This window comes from Hemicordylus capensis, chromosome 4 (assembly GCF_027244095.1).
Source record: "Hemicordylus capensis ecotype Gifberg chromosome 4, rHemCap1.1.pri, whole genome shotgun sequence".
Lineage (NCBI taxonomy): Eukaryota > Metazoa > Chordata > Lepidosauria > Squamata > Cordylidae > Hemicordylus > Hemicordylus capensis.
The window spans coordinates 182,677,349-182,693,592 of record NC_069660.1 but is presented as its reverse complement, the minus strand read 5'-3'; the positions used below and the strand labels follow the sequence as shown (position 1 = coordinate 182,693,592).

Here is a 16,244-nt window from a genome sequence, read left to right as displayed (position 1 = left end):
GCATTGCTCGTCCTTTCCACCTCTGCCAAATCATCCCATGTAACATGGAGCACTTGCAAGGAAAAAATTAGAAGTTTTTTCTCTTAATTTTTGTTTTTAAAAAATTACACTTTGATCCTTCACCACACAGGATTTTACGAGAGGGAGGGAGAGAGAGAAGAGAAAGGGGGAAAGAATGAGGAGAAAGATGCACAGGCTTAGCTTTACGAGAGAGAAGGGAGGTGGGGGGATGGTGCAGACTTTTACGAGGGAGAGAGGGGGAGAGGGGGAAAGAAAGAGGGAAAGGATGGAGTAGGCTTGGCTTGACAAGAGAGGCGACGTGGAGATGGTGCAGGCTTTTACGAGAGTTAGAGGGGGAAAGAAAGAAGGAAAGGATGGGGCAGGCTTGGCTTGACGGGGGGGCAGGGGGATGGTGCAGGCTTTCATGAGAGGGAGGAGGGAAGAAAGAGGGAAAGGATGGTGCAGTCAACAAGGGGGTGGAAAAGAGCTCGGCACAGATGAGGCCCTGCCAGGCTAAGAATAACTCTGGGGAGGAGCCCCACTGCGGTGCCTCTGAAATCCCCTGTGAGCCACTGCCTTGGCCCTGCATGATCAAGCATCACCCTAGAATGGGGGGGGGGGGAGTTCCATTGCAATAGCACCAAATCCCCCCCCCCATGTTCTGCTCTTGGCACCAATACAGCCCGGCAGGCCTAAAGTCGCCCCCTAACTGGTGGGGCAAAGCCCTGCTGCTGATGGTTTGCTGCTGCCACTGCCAGGCCTCTGACCTAGCAGCAAACTCCCTTGACAGACTGCACATGGGGACAGGGCGCTTCCTGGAAATGAAGGTGCATGTGAGCCCTGACAGAGATACCGGATACATGTGTGTCTTAATTCAGTGCATGCATGCACTCCATATCTCCTTCAGGCTGCACGCTTGCCCTCATTTGCAGGAAGCTCCCAGCCCCAACAGCAGCCTCTGGCTCAGGAGCCAGAGGGAGGCGAGCAGGAATGGCCCTGCGGGCCCAGAAAAAAGGCCTCGCGGGCCAGATGCAGCCTGTGGGCCATATGTTGGGCAGGCCTGGCATTGATTACTTGACATTTCTGGATTATTACTTAAATGCATCAAGTATATGACAAATACAGAGTAGAATGGATGCAGTGCACATCCTGTTATTAATTTTTATTTTTATACACTGCTTTTCAATTAAAAAGGTGGTAAGAGGAGGAGGATTCCCTGTCCCAAAAGGGTTCACAGTCTAAGTTGTTGAATTTAGCTGTTGAAATTAGTTGTAAATCATCTGCAAATTATAGATGGACCTGGGCATCAGACATTCAACGTCCGTTAAAAACACACTTTATTCCTTTAAAATGACCTAGAAGTGGGGTCAAATGAAAATCATCACTGTCATGCCAGTTCCTGGAACAGCTGGGAGTCTGCCCTCCAACAACCCTATGTGGTGCAGAGGGGAAGACTAGCCTAAGATTTTACATTTCCTTTTTATAAGGCTTCTCTTTTCTTCTCCATTAAGGCTCTCTCTCAAGGAGGCAGATGAGAAGTAGCGGGGGGGGGTGCTGTCTAACCCTCCCCTTCTGGGCAATCTTCTGCAAATACCCCAAGGCTACTTTTAATTCCCACCACAGCCAGGCACTAAGCTGGAAAACAGCCTGAGGTGTGGTGGAATGTGTAAAGGATAAATGGGGTTACACTCCCCCAGAAGGAGCAGGTGTGCAGCTTGGGAGTACTCCTGGACCCAGGCCTCACCCTGGTATCTCAGGTGGAGGCCATGGCCAAGAGTGCTTTCTATCAGCTTCGGCTGATTCAACAGCTGCGCCCATTCCTTGAGGATGACCTCTAAACAGTGGTGCATCAGCTGGTAACCTCCCAGCTTGACTATTGCAGTGTGCTCTAAATGGGGCTGCCTTTGTACGTAGTCCAGAAACTTCAGTTAGTTCAGAATGCGGCAGCCAGATTGGTCTCTGGGGCAACCCGGAGAGACCATATTTTGCCTGTTTTCAAACAGTTACACTGGCTGCCAATATGTTTCCGAGCAAAATACAAAGTACTGGTTATTACCTTTAAAGCCCTGAACGGCTTGGGTCCGAGTTATCTTAGGGAGCGCCTTCTTCTACATGATTCCCCACCGCACATTAAGGTCATCTGAGGAGGTCCATCTCCAGTTACCACCGGTTTGTCTGGTGGCGACTCAGAGGCAGGCCTTCTCTGTAGCTGCTCCTGGGCTGTGGAAAGCACTCCCGGCAGAAATCCGTAATCTGAATTCTTTATTGACCTTCAGGAGAGCCCTTAAAACCTATCTGTTTGGCCTGGCCTTCCAGGGTTTTTAATTAATTTTAATTGTTTTAATGCTGTAGCCTGCTTTACAGGGTTTTAAATTGTTCTGATTGTTTAATTGTTTTTTATGATGTTTTAATTGTTAATTGATGTTTTATATTTTTTTATATTTCTCTTTTAATTGTTATTGGTTTTAATGGTTTTGTTTTTAATTGTAAACTGCCCTGAGCCATTTTGGAAGGGTGGTATAAAAAATAATAATAATCAATCAATCAATCAATCAATCAATCAATCAATGGTGGAATCTCTTCCACCTGTCTGCTGATTCTCCCCTACAAATGCCTGCTCCACCCCCATGTTAGTATTATCTGCATTTGCCATAATATTCAGATATCTGCCCAGATAACCCTCAGACTACGGAGCCTTAAGGAATAAAGATCTAGTTCATTTAGATAATTCGTTATTATACATAACCTGAGCCTTTTGATTTTAAGACAAAAATAACTGAAATACATAGAATTAGTTCAGTTTTCTACAGATTCTAAAACTGTATTTTGTTTCATTTTTTAATGTAATGATGACATTAAAAGAGATGAACTCAAAATTAAAAGTTTTATGTTTCTATGGAAAATAGAAAGAGGAACTAAGAAATGCCCAATTCAACCACTGTTTTCTCAAGTTGCAGTAAGAGTTATCAAGTTATCTCTTACGACATAGTAACATAGTAAAATGACATCAGAACTGCTTGAATAATGATTTTGGTGAGTTAGCTTGATTTACAACTTTTACTTTTTTCTTTTTCTTTTTTAAGGACCAGTGGGAGGTGTAATTTGTGAGAGCCAGCACCTGCACAAGCAACCGCTCTGATCCATACAATAATGACAACCTGAAGAGAATGTTCATGTTAGGACTACAGCAAGTGTGAACTGGTCCTTGAAAGAACGGAGCTAAAAGACATCTTTGCTTTCATCCTGATTATACTGGCACATTTGTGCCAGTATAGTTAAGATGGAGAGTGTTTTCAACATTCCACCATTATAAGCCATGAACATTCTGTTGCTTATAAAATCAAAACCATTTGTCCAATCTGCCTGGCTAACAGGACACATATACTAGGAAACAAGAGACACCTCCCCTGCAAATCTGGTGACGATCCATTGAAAAATGATTTATAAAGAACAGTTTAAAAATTTTCTCTGTTGAACAGGGGTTTTAAATGGTGACGTTTTTTCGGACTAAACAAGTAGTATTTAAATGATTTTGTTAGCCTACTTTACTTAAGGAAAGTAAGCTTATGAGATCACCCAGCATTCTGTGTGTTCTGCTATCAACTTTGCAATGCCAGGACCAATATGAACCAAATTGGATCCAGTTATAGGGACACCTAGTTTGAAGATGATGTCATCAACCCTGATTCAAGATGGCAGACACATAAATGTTTGAGGTGCAAGTGGCTAACTTGTGAACCACCTAACCAATCTGAACCACATTTGCTACAGCTGTAGGGATGCCTCAGTGGTGTAGTTTGTAATGATGTCATGCATCCCAATTCAAGATGGCAGACGCGTGGATTTTTGAGGCACAAGTGTTGGTTGCTGTACACTGTCCAGAGCCATTGGATAGATAGGGCAGTATAGAAATGTAATAAATGAACAATTAATAAAAATAAGTGGACTAACTTGTGAACCACCTAACCAAATTGAACCAAATTCGCTACAGGTGTAGGGAAACACAGGGACAGCTTAACTGTGTAGTTTTTGATGATGTCATCCATCCCAATTCAAGATGGTGGACATGTGAACGTTTAAGCCTAAAGTGGCCTAACTTGTGAGGGTGGTAACTATCAATTAAGATTATAGTGAAAGGAAAGCAGGCAGATTAGTTCTTACCAGAACGTGTTGTCCATTAAGATTGTTTCAGCCTTTAGACTGCATGTCAGAGAAGTGCCTTTTATATATCCCTCAGGGACCCAATTGATGGGTATTTCATAATTGTTCCCCAAAGTTTTGATTTTAAAGGCAGAAAAATGCATCTTTAATGCTAAGAATAGAAAAGAGTCTGTGCAGTAGCAATTTTGAGGCTTTAGTGACCATGGTGCTGCACAAAATAAACATGGCAGCTGACTCTCACTCTGAGTCCCTGGAGCACAGCCATTGTTTCCTTTTGTGCCCTCTTCTCCCCTGCCCACCTGTGTTGGAGGCGGGGAGCAGACTTACACAGTTGGGCCAGTATGGGAAGGGCACTTCGCCCAGGGAAGCCCTTCCCAGTCCAGTGCAACCACATGCATTTTCTCCCCACAGCCAGACAACACCAATTGGTTGTGTTCCTCCCATGGGCAGGCAGCAGCTGGAGCGGACGCCATGGCTGAGGGCAGCTTCTGCTGATGCAGCCCATTGTCCAGCAGCTGCAGCACAGGCACTCTTCCTAGACCTGGTGCAGGCCTATGAGTGGGATCATGGCTGGGCAAGGTGAGGCAGCACGGCTGTCTGTAAATGCACAGGGGCTGCCTGCAGAAGAGCAGCCCTGGCTGGCGGGAGCTTGAGGGTAGGGCTGTCTGTCTGCTCCAGGGCCTATGCCTTGAGATGGGTGAGGAGAGGGTCGCTGAGCATGTTCAGAGAGTATCCCAGTTTCCAGGAGGGGAGTTGCCTGTGGTGCCTTGATGGAGACTTGCAGGATGGTCAGTCTGCACCGTTGTTGCTGCCCCCAACAAGGGCAGGGAGAGCAAAAGGCATGCCAAGGCCCAGCAAGAGTTAAACATTTCTGTGCACTCAGCCCTGCTGAGCACACGGGCTCTGTTTCAGCAGCACCTAGACCACGATCCTTTACAACTGCGGATTGGCTTACAACTTTATAGAAAATAAAGTTTTATAGAAAATATGTAAATATAGTAAGTTATTTCTTTATGCATTTGATATATATCCTGCTCTGAGCCCATAGGACAGAAATCTAAGTATATAATAATATCTTGCAAAGGAGGCGTAATAATAAAGGAGAACTGGTTATGCAATGGGATTCTAAAGATATAAGAGCCAGCCCTGCTCTTCAGTTTTCGCAGTCTTGGCTTATGCAGATGCTCCCCACCTCCAAATACTTATTTATTGTAGCAGAAGCAAAATGAACTCTAGTCTACAGAAGCTTATCCTATAGTAAATGTGTTAACCTTTAAGGTACCACAAGACTCTAATTTTGTTTGCTTTGACCAGTGCTCAGTAACAAGAATCATTTCCCCACCCCTTAAACTTTGCATGTACACACTTTGCCTTGATCTTTCAGTTGGACACTGGACTGGGGAGGGATGCATCCAGGCAGACATTTAACAAGTGCCACTTCCCTAATCACTTCCTAGAGATGCACCTGATGAATTTCTCTCTTATGTATCTCTGATCAGGGCAAAGTATGGGTGCACTAAGCCTCATTTCTAAAGCCATCATCATATACCAGACTGTACAAAGTCTTTACAGCTTAAATGGCACAGAAGTTAAGATGGGCACTTTAACTTGCAATTTCCATTCTTTTTAGAGCATGGGTTAAAATGTAAAGTATCTTAACTCTTATCTTAAACTGAAGGTTTTTTTAATTACCGAATATCATTAGAAAGTCTGATATCATTAGAAAGCCATCCCCTCACACGAAGTCTACTTCCTACACTTGGGGCTATAAGTCCTATTGTCTCCTCCATCTACTCACAGCATTGCTATGGTTATATACTCACCAATTAGGACTCCACTTGCCACTCCAGGAATTCCCTCAATCTCTGTGACATTGTTTAGAGTAAAATATTCATTACATGTGGCATTTAGCAACTGGCTGCCACAGAATTCCTTCCACAGCTCAGTGGTCTCTGTTACATTGTTTTTTTCACTATATTTGGCACAAGTGTAAAAGCTTTTTTTTATCAATGTACGGTTTCCAAGAAGACAAATACTAGAAAATAAAATGTAATAAAAATGCATAATTATGGATTTTTAACAAAAATAATCAGTTTAGAAACACTGTTATTGTCACATTGATTGATTGATTAAGTGCTGTCAAGTCGGTGTCGACTCTTAGCGATCACATAGATAGATTCTCTCCAGGATGATCTGTCTTCCTGTCACATAGCCAAGTATATAATGCTGAACAGTAAAGATTTATTTTACAAAAATAGAGAGAAGTTAGTTCTACTTCCAGTACCAGTCCTGCCTAGCAGTATATTTATCTAATGATCAATAAAGTTAAAAAAAAGAAGTCTATCTACTAAGTGATAATATTAAGCCAACATTTCGCTGCTTCTTGGTGGCTCATACCCTTAAAAGAAGTCATCTATATAGTTCTCTGCATTAATGAAAATAATGTATTGGATCCTAATCTTTGGCAAAGTGGCAGTCTATCATTAGAAGCTCCTTTATAAACTCACCTTTCTCCAGAGGAGAGTGTGCTCATACAAGGATCCTACATATATGTGCAACTCTCCATGTGTTCACAGAGAGAGATTCCAGCGACAGGGTGCTGCTTCATTCTGTCAGAGGTTAGGATCCATGATTATTTCCAAAGTAAGCAGCATCACAGATATGTGAACATGCCAGTTTAAATATTTGCACAAGGGTGCTCTTGTGCAAGACCACTGGCTTTTTTAAGGTGCTTGCAGAAGCATGGATGGTTCAGAACTGCCATCATCTAAATTTTAAGTAGTCAGATCACACTTTAAACCAGTTTCATGCAGAATAAAATAGAAAACTTTGTAATGTGTCCCAGAGAAGGTCCTCCACTAGTGATTGTGCAAGAGTGCAGAACACTGCACAAACTGCTCCACAAACTTCTTAAGTGCATGTAACTTCTCTCATTGTCTTAGCGAAAAATGGGTTGCTTACCTGTAACTGATGATCTTGTAGTGATGCGTTGACATCCATTGGAAATGGGCCTGTGCGGAAGCCTCTCAGTGTGGAGTGCCACAGCTCCTCGTGGAGTTTCTGCCCCACCCCATGTGACCACATGGCTACTATTGAAGGTGGGAAGGATGTCAGCGTTCCAGTTCCTAGACAACCGCCAGACCAGGCGACCATCCTTGCCACAAGAGACAGGTGAGTTCTATAAATTGAGACTTGAACTACTGCAATGGGGAGGTCTGGGAGGTTCTAATGGATGTCAACGGATTACTACCAGATCATCAGTTACAGGTAAGCAACCTATTTATCTGGTGCAGGATCTGTTGAGCTCCATTATAAATGGGTGTTTAGTTAGCTCATTCAGGTGGAGGGAGAAGAAGTTATCACAATATGCTTTTAAGAACACCTCCCAAAATCAGCCTCCACTGCAGAGTGCAAGTCAATGGCATAATGTCTACTAAAAGGCAACTCTAATGACCAGGTTGCAGCCTTGCAGATATCCTTGAAGGATATGTCAGACAGATGGGCAGCCAATGTTGTATAGGCCCTGGTAGAATGAGCCCTAATGGACCTTGATGGGTCCACCTTTTGATATTTATATGTTAGAAGGATAAGCTCCACCAGCCAGTGGGATAAGCGTTGTCTTGAAATGTAGTGGCCTCGAGACTTTCCTTTATACAAGATGAACAGCCTCTTTGTTTTCCATATCGACTTGGTCCTGATTGATTGATTGAGTGAGTGCTGTAAAGCTGGTGTCGACTCTTAGCGACCACATAGATAGATTCTCTCCAGGATGATCTGTCTTCAACTTGGCCTTTAAGGTCTCTCAGTGGTGCATTCATTGCTGTCGTAATTGAGTCCATCCACCTTGCTGCTGGTCATCCTCCTCTTCTCTTTCCTTCAACTTTACCCACCGTTATGGACTTCTCAAGGGAGCTGGGTCTTCGCATAACGTGTCCAAAGTATGATAGTTTGAGCCTGGTCATTTGTGCCTCGAGTGAAAATTCTGGTTTGATTTGTTCAATGATCCATTTGTTTGTTTTCCTGGTTGTCCCTGGTATCCTCAAAAGCCTTCTCCAGCACCAAAGTTCAAAAGCATCAATGCTTTTTCTATCTTGCTTCTTCAAAGTTCAGCTTTCACATCCATAAGAGTGTCACGGGGAAAACCATTGTCTGAACTATTCTAATCTTTGTAGGTATAGACACACCACAGCATCTAAATATCCTTTCCAAGGCCTTCATTGCAACCCTACCAAGTGCTAGTCTGTGGTGTATTTTTTGACTGCTGAATCCTTTACTGCTGACGGTCAATGCTAAAAGGCAGAAGCTATCCATCACTTCAATGTCCTCATATAGCAATGACAGTACTTGGGTACAATGCGGTCAGTGACTGACTAATATCAATTAGATTTCGTGGACAACCCTTTAACATGGCAGTTCTTCAAGTCTATGCCCCAACGACTGATGCAGAAGAGGAAGTTGATGGGTTTTATGCTCAAGTTCAAACTGAAATTGACAGAACAAGCAAGCAAGATGTGATGCTGATGGTTGGAGACTGGAATGCCAAAGTTCGAAAAGGTAAGGAGGAAAACACAATCGGCCTATATGGCCTAGGAAACAGAAACGAAGCAGGAGAACGACTTATTAGTTTCTGCCAATTCAGTGATCTCTTCATTGCTAACACATTCTTCAAACAACTAAAGCAGCACTTATACACATGGACATCACCAGATGGCATACACAGAAATCAAATTGATTACATTACTGGTGCAAGGAGGTGAAAGAGCTCAGTTATAACAGCAAAGACATGGCCGGGGGCCAATTGTGGAACAGATCATGAACTGCTCATGTGCAAGTTCCAAATCAAGCTAAAGCGGAAAATCAAAGCTATCCAGCTTCTATGATATAATCTTGAGAATGTATCCACCATTTTCAAGAAGAAAATCAGGAACCACTTTGAAGTTCTGAACCTCATTGGTAGGGAACCAGAGGAGCTGTGGAATAAAATTAAAGAAGTTGTTAAGGATGAATGTGAAAAGAGACTGCCAAAGACCAAGAAACAGAAGAAAGCAAAATGGATGTCAGAACAGATGGTGGAAATTGCCAAGAAGAGGAGATAAGCCAAAGTCAAGAAAGTTAAAGGCCTCAGGAAGTAACTTAATAGGGAATTGCAGAAAGCTGTTAGAAGAGACAAGGAGCAGTACTACAATGACATCTGTAAAGGCCTTGAGGATGGAAATAGACACGCAAAAACAAGGAAAGCTTTCCAAAAGATCTCTGAACTTAGAGGGAGGTTCCAACCTCAAAATTGGTATGTTAAGGGATGCCAAAGGAGAGATAGTAACTGATTCAGAGAAGATCAAACAGAGATGGAAGGAATATACCGAAAATCTGTACAGCAGGGACATCAACATCCAAGATACTCTAGAAGATATTCCCTAATTGCAAGAACCTCTAGTACGGGAAGATGAAGTTAGATCAGCACTCCGGTCATTACCAAGTCGGAAGGCTACAGGAATTGATGGAATAGCTACAGAAATATGGCAGGCAACAGAAGAAGAATCAGTCAAGTCTCTAACCAAACTATGCCAGCAAATTTGGAGAATGACACAGTGGCCAAAAGACTGGAAGAGGTCAGTCTACATACCCATACCAAACAAAAGAGATTTAACAGATTGCACAAACCATCACACAATCTCCTTAATTTCACATGCTAGCAAAATAATGCTCAGGATCATCCAACGCAGATTAGAGCCCTACGTGGAACAGGAAATTCCGGATGTTCAAAGTGGTTTCAGAAAAGGCCGAGGAACAACAAACATCATTTGCACGCTGGATAATTGAGAAAGCCAAAGAATACCGGAAAGAAGTCAGTATGTGCTTTATTGACTACAGAAAAGCCTTTATTGTGCTTTATTGACTACAGAAAAGCCTTTGATTGTGTCGATCATGTCAAGTTGTGGAATGTCCTTAGGAAAATGGACAACCCAGAACATTTCATTGTTCTCATAATAAACCTATAAACAGGACAGGAAGCCACAGTCCAGATGGAACATGGTGAAACAGACTGGTTCCAGATCGGCAAAGGAGTAAGCCAAGACTGTATACTTTCTCCTTCTTTATTCAATTTATATGCTGAACATATACTGAGAGAAGCTGGACTGGAAGAAGATGAGCATGGTTTTAAAGTTGGAGAAAGAAACATCAATAACCTGTGCTATGCTGATGACACCACTCTGATAGCTGAGAATGCAGATGATCTGCAAGCTCTAGTAATGAAAATCAAGGAGCACAGTGGGAAAAAATGGGACTACAACTAAACGTAAAGAAGACTAAACTAATGACAATGGGTACAGCAACCAGCCTCAGACTTGGTCCTAGCTAAATAAAATAGGAATGCTCTTCTGACGTCTAGCAAGTGGAGAGCTTTGTCACAAGGAGTGGCTGGAGACTTGAAGAAGGTAGGTAGCACAACATCTTGGTTGAGGTGAAAATCCAGCACTACCTTAGGAAGGAAGGACTCATCTGTATGTAGCAATACTTTGTCAGGGTAGAATCTTGTGTATGGTTTATCCACACACAACACTGTCAGCTCACTGACTCTACAAGCAATAGTGATTGCCACTAAGAATGCCACATTTAAAGAGACCAATTTTAGATCCTCTGAGAACATTGGTTTAAATGGGTTTTTAGTCAAGGCAGAGAGCACTAAAGAAATGCTCAGCTGATCTATCGGTTTTCTTATTGGTGGATATAAATTGTTTAGACCTTTTAGGAAGTTCTTGCAGCTGGGGTGAAAGAATACAGACTTCCTGTCCCAACCCAGATGTTTGACTTAGATACTGCCAAATGCACCTTGATTGATATATTAGACAAGCCAGCTGATTTCAGAGAAGTTAGATATAATAGCACTTGTCTGACACATGCTTAAAGTGGGCAAAAACTCTTTGAAGATGTGTAACACTTGAACCTGTGTGGTTGGACAGTCTGAGAAGCAGTGGAAACCAAACTGTGTTGGCCATCATGGTGTTATCAGAATGCATGCTGCTTGACAAATCAGTAGTTTCACAATCACCCTCCCTATGAGTTGAAGAGGGGGGCACATGTAGACAAGCTTTTGGGTCCAGTCCATCTGGAATGCACCCCCCAGAGACTATGACTCGCGCCCCGCTCTCAAGCAGAATTTCTTGCAGTTGTTGTTGAATGAAGTTTCAAATAGATTTATCCTGGGTAAATGTCCCCAGACTCTGAAGATCGGTATTATGTGTTCCTGGTTTATTTCCCACTTGTGCTAATTCACCTGAGTAAAGGATCAACTCAGGCCATCCACCAGCACATTGTCCACCCCCTTGATGTGTATGGCTTGGGGATGGATGTGATTTCGAATGCACCAGTGCCATATCTGGATGCTTAAGGCACAGAGAGTTCTGGATACAGTCCCGCCTTGCCTGTTGAGATAGGCAATTGCTGTAGTGTTGTCTAGTTGGAATTGCAACTGTGCTGCCTTTGAGCATTGGCAGGAGTGCCTTCATCACTTGAAATACCACCAGGAGCTCCAGGAAATTGATATGGAGTCCCTTTTTGTGAGAATTCCACTGTCACTTGACTTTTTCCCATTGCAGTGGCCTCCCCAGCTTGTCATAGAAGCATCTGTCGTCACCCATACTGAGGGTTGATGTGTTTAGAAAGCTACCCCTTGTAGAAGGTTCTCTGGGTGTGTCTACCAGTTCAGAGATTGAATGATCTGGGGAAGAATGTGTAGCTTATTCATCGGGTTGTCTATGTTTAGCAAGAAGACTGAGAGGACCCACAATTGCTCAAATTCTCGGCGTCCTCCTTCAAATCCCCTCGTCCTCTGACAAAAAGATCAAGAGAAAGAGCAGCTAAGGAAGAGTCCGATGAGCCTGCAAAAAAGTGGCATAGGACTCCGAGACCAGAAAAGACTCCATCTCCATCATATCTCCAAGATATGATCATCACCTCGGTATCGAGGATCTCGACCCCGAGATCGCCAACTCCAGTATTCTCTTCAACTTTGTAGGCTCGATTGACATCTGTCAATATCGGCTAGCATTCTTCCTGCCTTAAATAGTAGTCACGTTGTCACATGGTGCAGGGCAAAAACGCCACAAGGAGCTGTGGCACTCCATACCGAGAGGCTTCCGTGCAAGCGCAAAATCCATTTCTAATAGAGCTCAACAGATCACGCCCCAGATCAATAGTCTGGATGTCAACCATTAACTTTTGATTTTTAGAGAAATTTTTTCCAAAAAAACAATAGTATGAAAAAAAGAAAAATACCCTGTTTAGGATTAATGGGAGAATGGGAGCAAGGAGGACCTGCAACACCAAGGAGCTAAAAGAAGCTTCAAGTCTTAGTTTCAGAATCCTTCACAATGAGGTCTTCTTATTGGACAATAGCCTCTACTTGAGCTCCATGAGGACCATCAGTCCTAGACTCTACCTAGTTATCCCCTTTGAAATTATTCTTTTCAGATGGCTCACTGGAAAATCTAGTTTATTCAAACACACTGAAGCAGAGAGGAGAACCCACCAATTCTCAAAAGAATTTCCCAAGTATCTGATAAATGAACTGATTTTGAACTGGTTACCCTTTTTTTTGGGGGGGGGGGCGTTTAGGGATTTGGTTTCTGTTCAGATTCAAGGCAACCAAGATTCACATTTATTTCCAGTTCATGGGGGAAAAACTTTCTAAACCAGTTTCGAATTCAGGCTCAATTTGACTCCTTGGGGAAATCCTTACCTTTTAACCACCTTGTCATATACAGTGGGGAAAAGAATGGATTTTTGCAACCCTTCAGTGCATGCTATAAAGTGGTGTCTTTAACATACAGTAAGGACCATTTAGAACAGAACAGTGGTAATTCATCATGTTATGTTGTCTATAGTTCATCCCTATCTATTGATGCTAATTGTGAACAAAGCTGGTGATATTTGCAATGGACATCTTTTAATTTTTGCTAACCCTCAATAATGTCTGAGTCAACTATATTCAAAACATTTAAAATACACTATCACCACCACCACCACCACCACCAACAACAACAACACAGATCTTTCAAAACTGTCCTTTACTTACGGAAAGTGAGGTGGGTCGAATGCAGTTTTAATAACTCCAGCATAAATAGCAATGATTGAGAGTATCACACAAGCCAGGAACACGAGTGCAAGCTTATTGACATACTTGACTCCCACAAAAACAACTATGGCCATCAGTGCAACAATGCACGTCCCATAAACTCTCATATTGTTTAACATGGCTGTCTCATCTCCATCCTCTCCTTTAAAAATAGCAGCATTGGGAGAAATGTATTTCTATAAAAGAAAAGAGAGATGTTTTTAGCCACACAATCACAAGCCACTTATATTTTATATCACAGGTTATTGCTTACAGATTTTTTAGATTAAGTGCTCATTTGAAGAAGAAAGTCATTGACCTAGAATTTTTTTTCTAATAAAAGGGAAAAGATGAGCATCAGAAGATTACTGGCACAGGAAACTGGGATATCTTCTTAGTTTATTATATCTAAAAGAAAAAAAATCTGAGAGCTATTTTCACATAATTTTGGCAGCTTTTGTGTTTTCAAAATAATCAAATACATTTTACAAAGTTTTCAGTGGGCCAGTTCAGATTAAACCTTTGCGTGCCATCCCCCAAGCTCATGAGTGAATGCTCTCTGCCTACGTCAGTCAGAAGAATTCTACTTAACAATCTAGGATCAGTTGTGACACCTGAACTAATCAATCCTGGCTTATTCTAACCAAAGTGCTTGGAATAAATCATGATCTGAACCAACTTCAAACTTTGGGTTCAGAGAATGGAATATTTCAAACACTTTAAGAATAAGCCAGGATCATTCAGTTAGGATGGCATGACTTAGGTGACAACATACAACATACAGAGAACAGCTATTCAGAGAGTAAGCTTACTTACATTTTACTGTCTGTTATCTACATTTCAGTCAGAGGCTGACATGCCACATAGGCTTACAAGGGTGGAGCAAAAGCTCCGTCCTCACAAGCAGCCAGGAAATGAACTGTGCATGAGGCTTGCTGCACATCAATGGGTAGGCAGAAAGAGAAGCAATTTTCAATTTTCTCCCCACCCAGCAAAAGCCCGTATTGCATCCAAGAATATGTCCATGAAGGCTGCGCAGCCCTCATAGACATATTCCTGGATGCAAAAATGGCTATTGCAGGGAGGTAAGGCAAAGTGTAAATTTCTTCCCCCTCCCCAAATGCTCTTGCTCCATTCTCATAAGCCTGTGCAAAATGTCAGCCACTTTGTTCTATAAACAAAATCCACACTGGATAAGTTTGTTAAAAAAACATTTATCTTGACTCTCTAGTCAATCCTTACAGAAATCCTTACAATGTAGAGGATGCATACCTGATACATACAATCCTGACATTAAATATAAGATATAAGCTTAAGCACTCACAAGAAGAATTTCAATTGTGCCAAGAATATACATGGCCCCTGCAAATGTTGTGCCCAAATAAAAACAGAGTCCCACAGCTCCACCAAATTCCGGTCCTAAGGATCTGGATATCATATAGTATGAGCCACCAGCTGTGAAATAAACATTGACAAGAACACCAGTTATGATGTTATAAAATACACAAACATATTTACACGGCTAAATTATTTTCGTCCTTACATTATGTTCCGTATGGTAGAAAGTCAACTTGATTAAAAAGGCATAAACAAATAATCTCAACATGAATATCTTTAAGAACTGTCAAACGGGGACAAAATGTATTTTTAAACTATAACAGTTTAAATATAAACATTTATTGGCTGAAACTAACCATATATCATGCACTATTAGCTAAAGGACTGGAAAAGAATCCTCTCATTAATGTGTCCTCATCATAACATACAAATGTAAATACTAACTTAAAAGGTGTGGTGTACAGCAGCAGTAATTTCCAAATTGTGTTCTGGGGCACATTAGGGTGCCTAAGAAAATGGCTAGTGTATGTCCACCCCATCCTAATTTCTAACTGAAAATCTACTATGAGCCCAAAACACCCACTCCCAGAAGAGACTGCCTGCTGCATATTGCATGATTCACAACTCTGGCTTGCTTCCTTCAAACCAATCTCTGCTGAGATGGTTAATTCTGCTTAGGGTAGAAAATTCTATATCAAACAAGAGTACATGCTTTACTTGGTACAGCAGTGTAGGAGAGTTAGACCAGAAAAAGCAACCCCCTTCTAACTTTCAGATCTAGGCAGGCAAGGAAGCACAAACAGCCCCACTTCCCTCTTTAGTCTAGGGTTCCATACTGCTGCTTAAGCAGCCCTAGGGTGCACTCACAGGGATAGTTGGGCTTCCTTTACTCTCCTTTTTCAAGAGTGAGAGTGCATCCAACACTGGTTCATTCTTCAGTGTAGGGCTGTGAACTTTGAAGGAGACCAAAGTAGGCTTTTGTGGAAGGAGACATAAACTGGGAAGTGACTTCTACTTATAAATGTTCATCTTGAGTGAACCTGCACTGAGGCTCTCACCATACATGCTGCCTCACTTTTTATTTTCTGCTATTTACTACTACTATTACGAATATTTATATACCATTTTTCAAAAAAAGTTCCCAAAGGGAGGGAGAGGGAGAGGTAGAGGGAGAGAGAAGGATCCCTGTCCCTAATGGGTTCACAATCTTTTAAAAAAGCCATGACAGACACCAGCAACAGCCACTGGAGGAATACTGTGCTGGGGTTGGATAGGGCCTGTTGCTTTTTCCCTGCTAAATAAAGAGAACCACCACTTTTAAAAGGTGCCTCTTTGCTCAGTTAGCAGGCGAAAACTGCTTCTGCCACTCCTACCAAGTCTTAACATTGTTCACACTGGTTCTTTACAAAACTTATGCTATACTTTGTACGATGCCCGTTGGTCATATTAGGTATACAGGTTATTTCTTGTTCTCTCCTTTATCTCGCTAACTGCTCTTGCTCACTCCTTCCCCCGCAAACTGCACTTTCACTAAAACATAAAATGGCTATAAGCAATAAACACCAATCAAATAATTCTGACACACTTCCATTCACCGACTATTTGCTCCATAGTAATGCCAAATCAACTC

The 16,244-nt window shown here is 42.2% G+C and overlaps 1 protein-coding gene across 6 annotated transcripts in view; it reads right to left on the bottom strand.

Moving 5' to 3' along the window:
- The window catches only part of SLC12A7 (solute carrier family 12 member 7), a 204,045-nt gene that overhangs the window by 87,699 nt on the left and 100,102 nt on the right, over window positions 1-16,244 (bottom strand). For all 6 annotated transcript variants that reach the window (XM_053245259.1, XM_053245255.1, XM_053245256.1 and 3 more), the window contains exons 6-8: window positions 14,601-14,731; window positions 13,238-13,473; window positions 5,985-6,196 (exon numbers count right to left, since the gene is read on the bottom strand). In XM_053245259.1, the coding sequence (XP_053101234.1) occupies window positions 5,985-6,196; window positions 13,238-13,473; window positions 14,601-14,731 (579 nt within the window). The remainder of the gene's footprint in view (window positions 1-5,984; window positions 6,197-13,237; window positions 13,474-14,600; window positions 14,732-16,244) is intronic.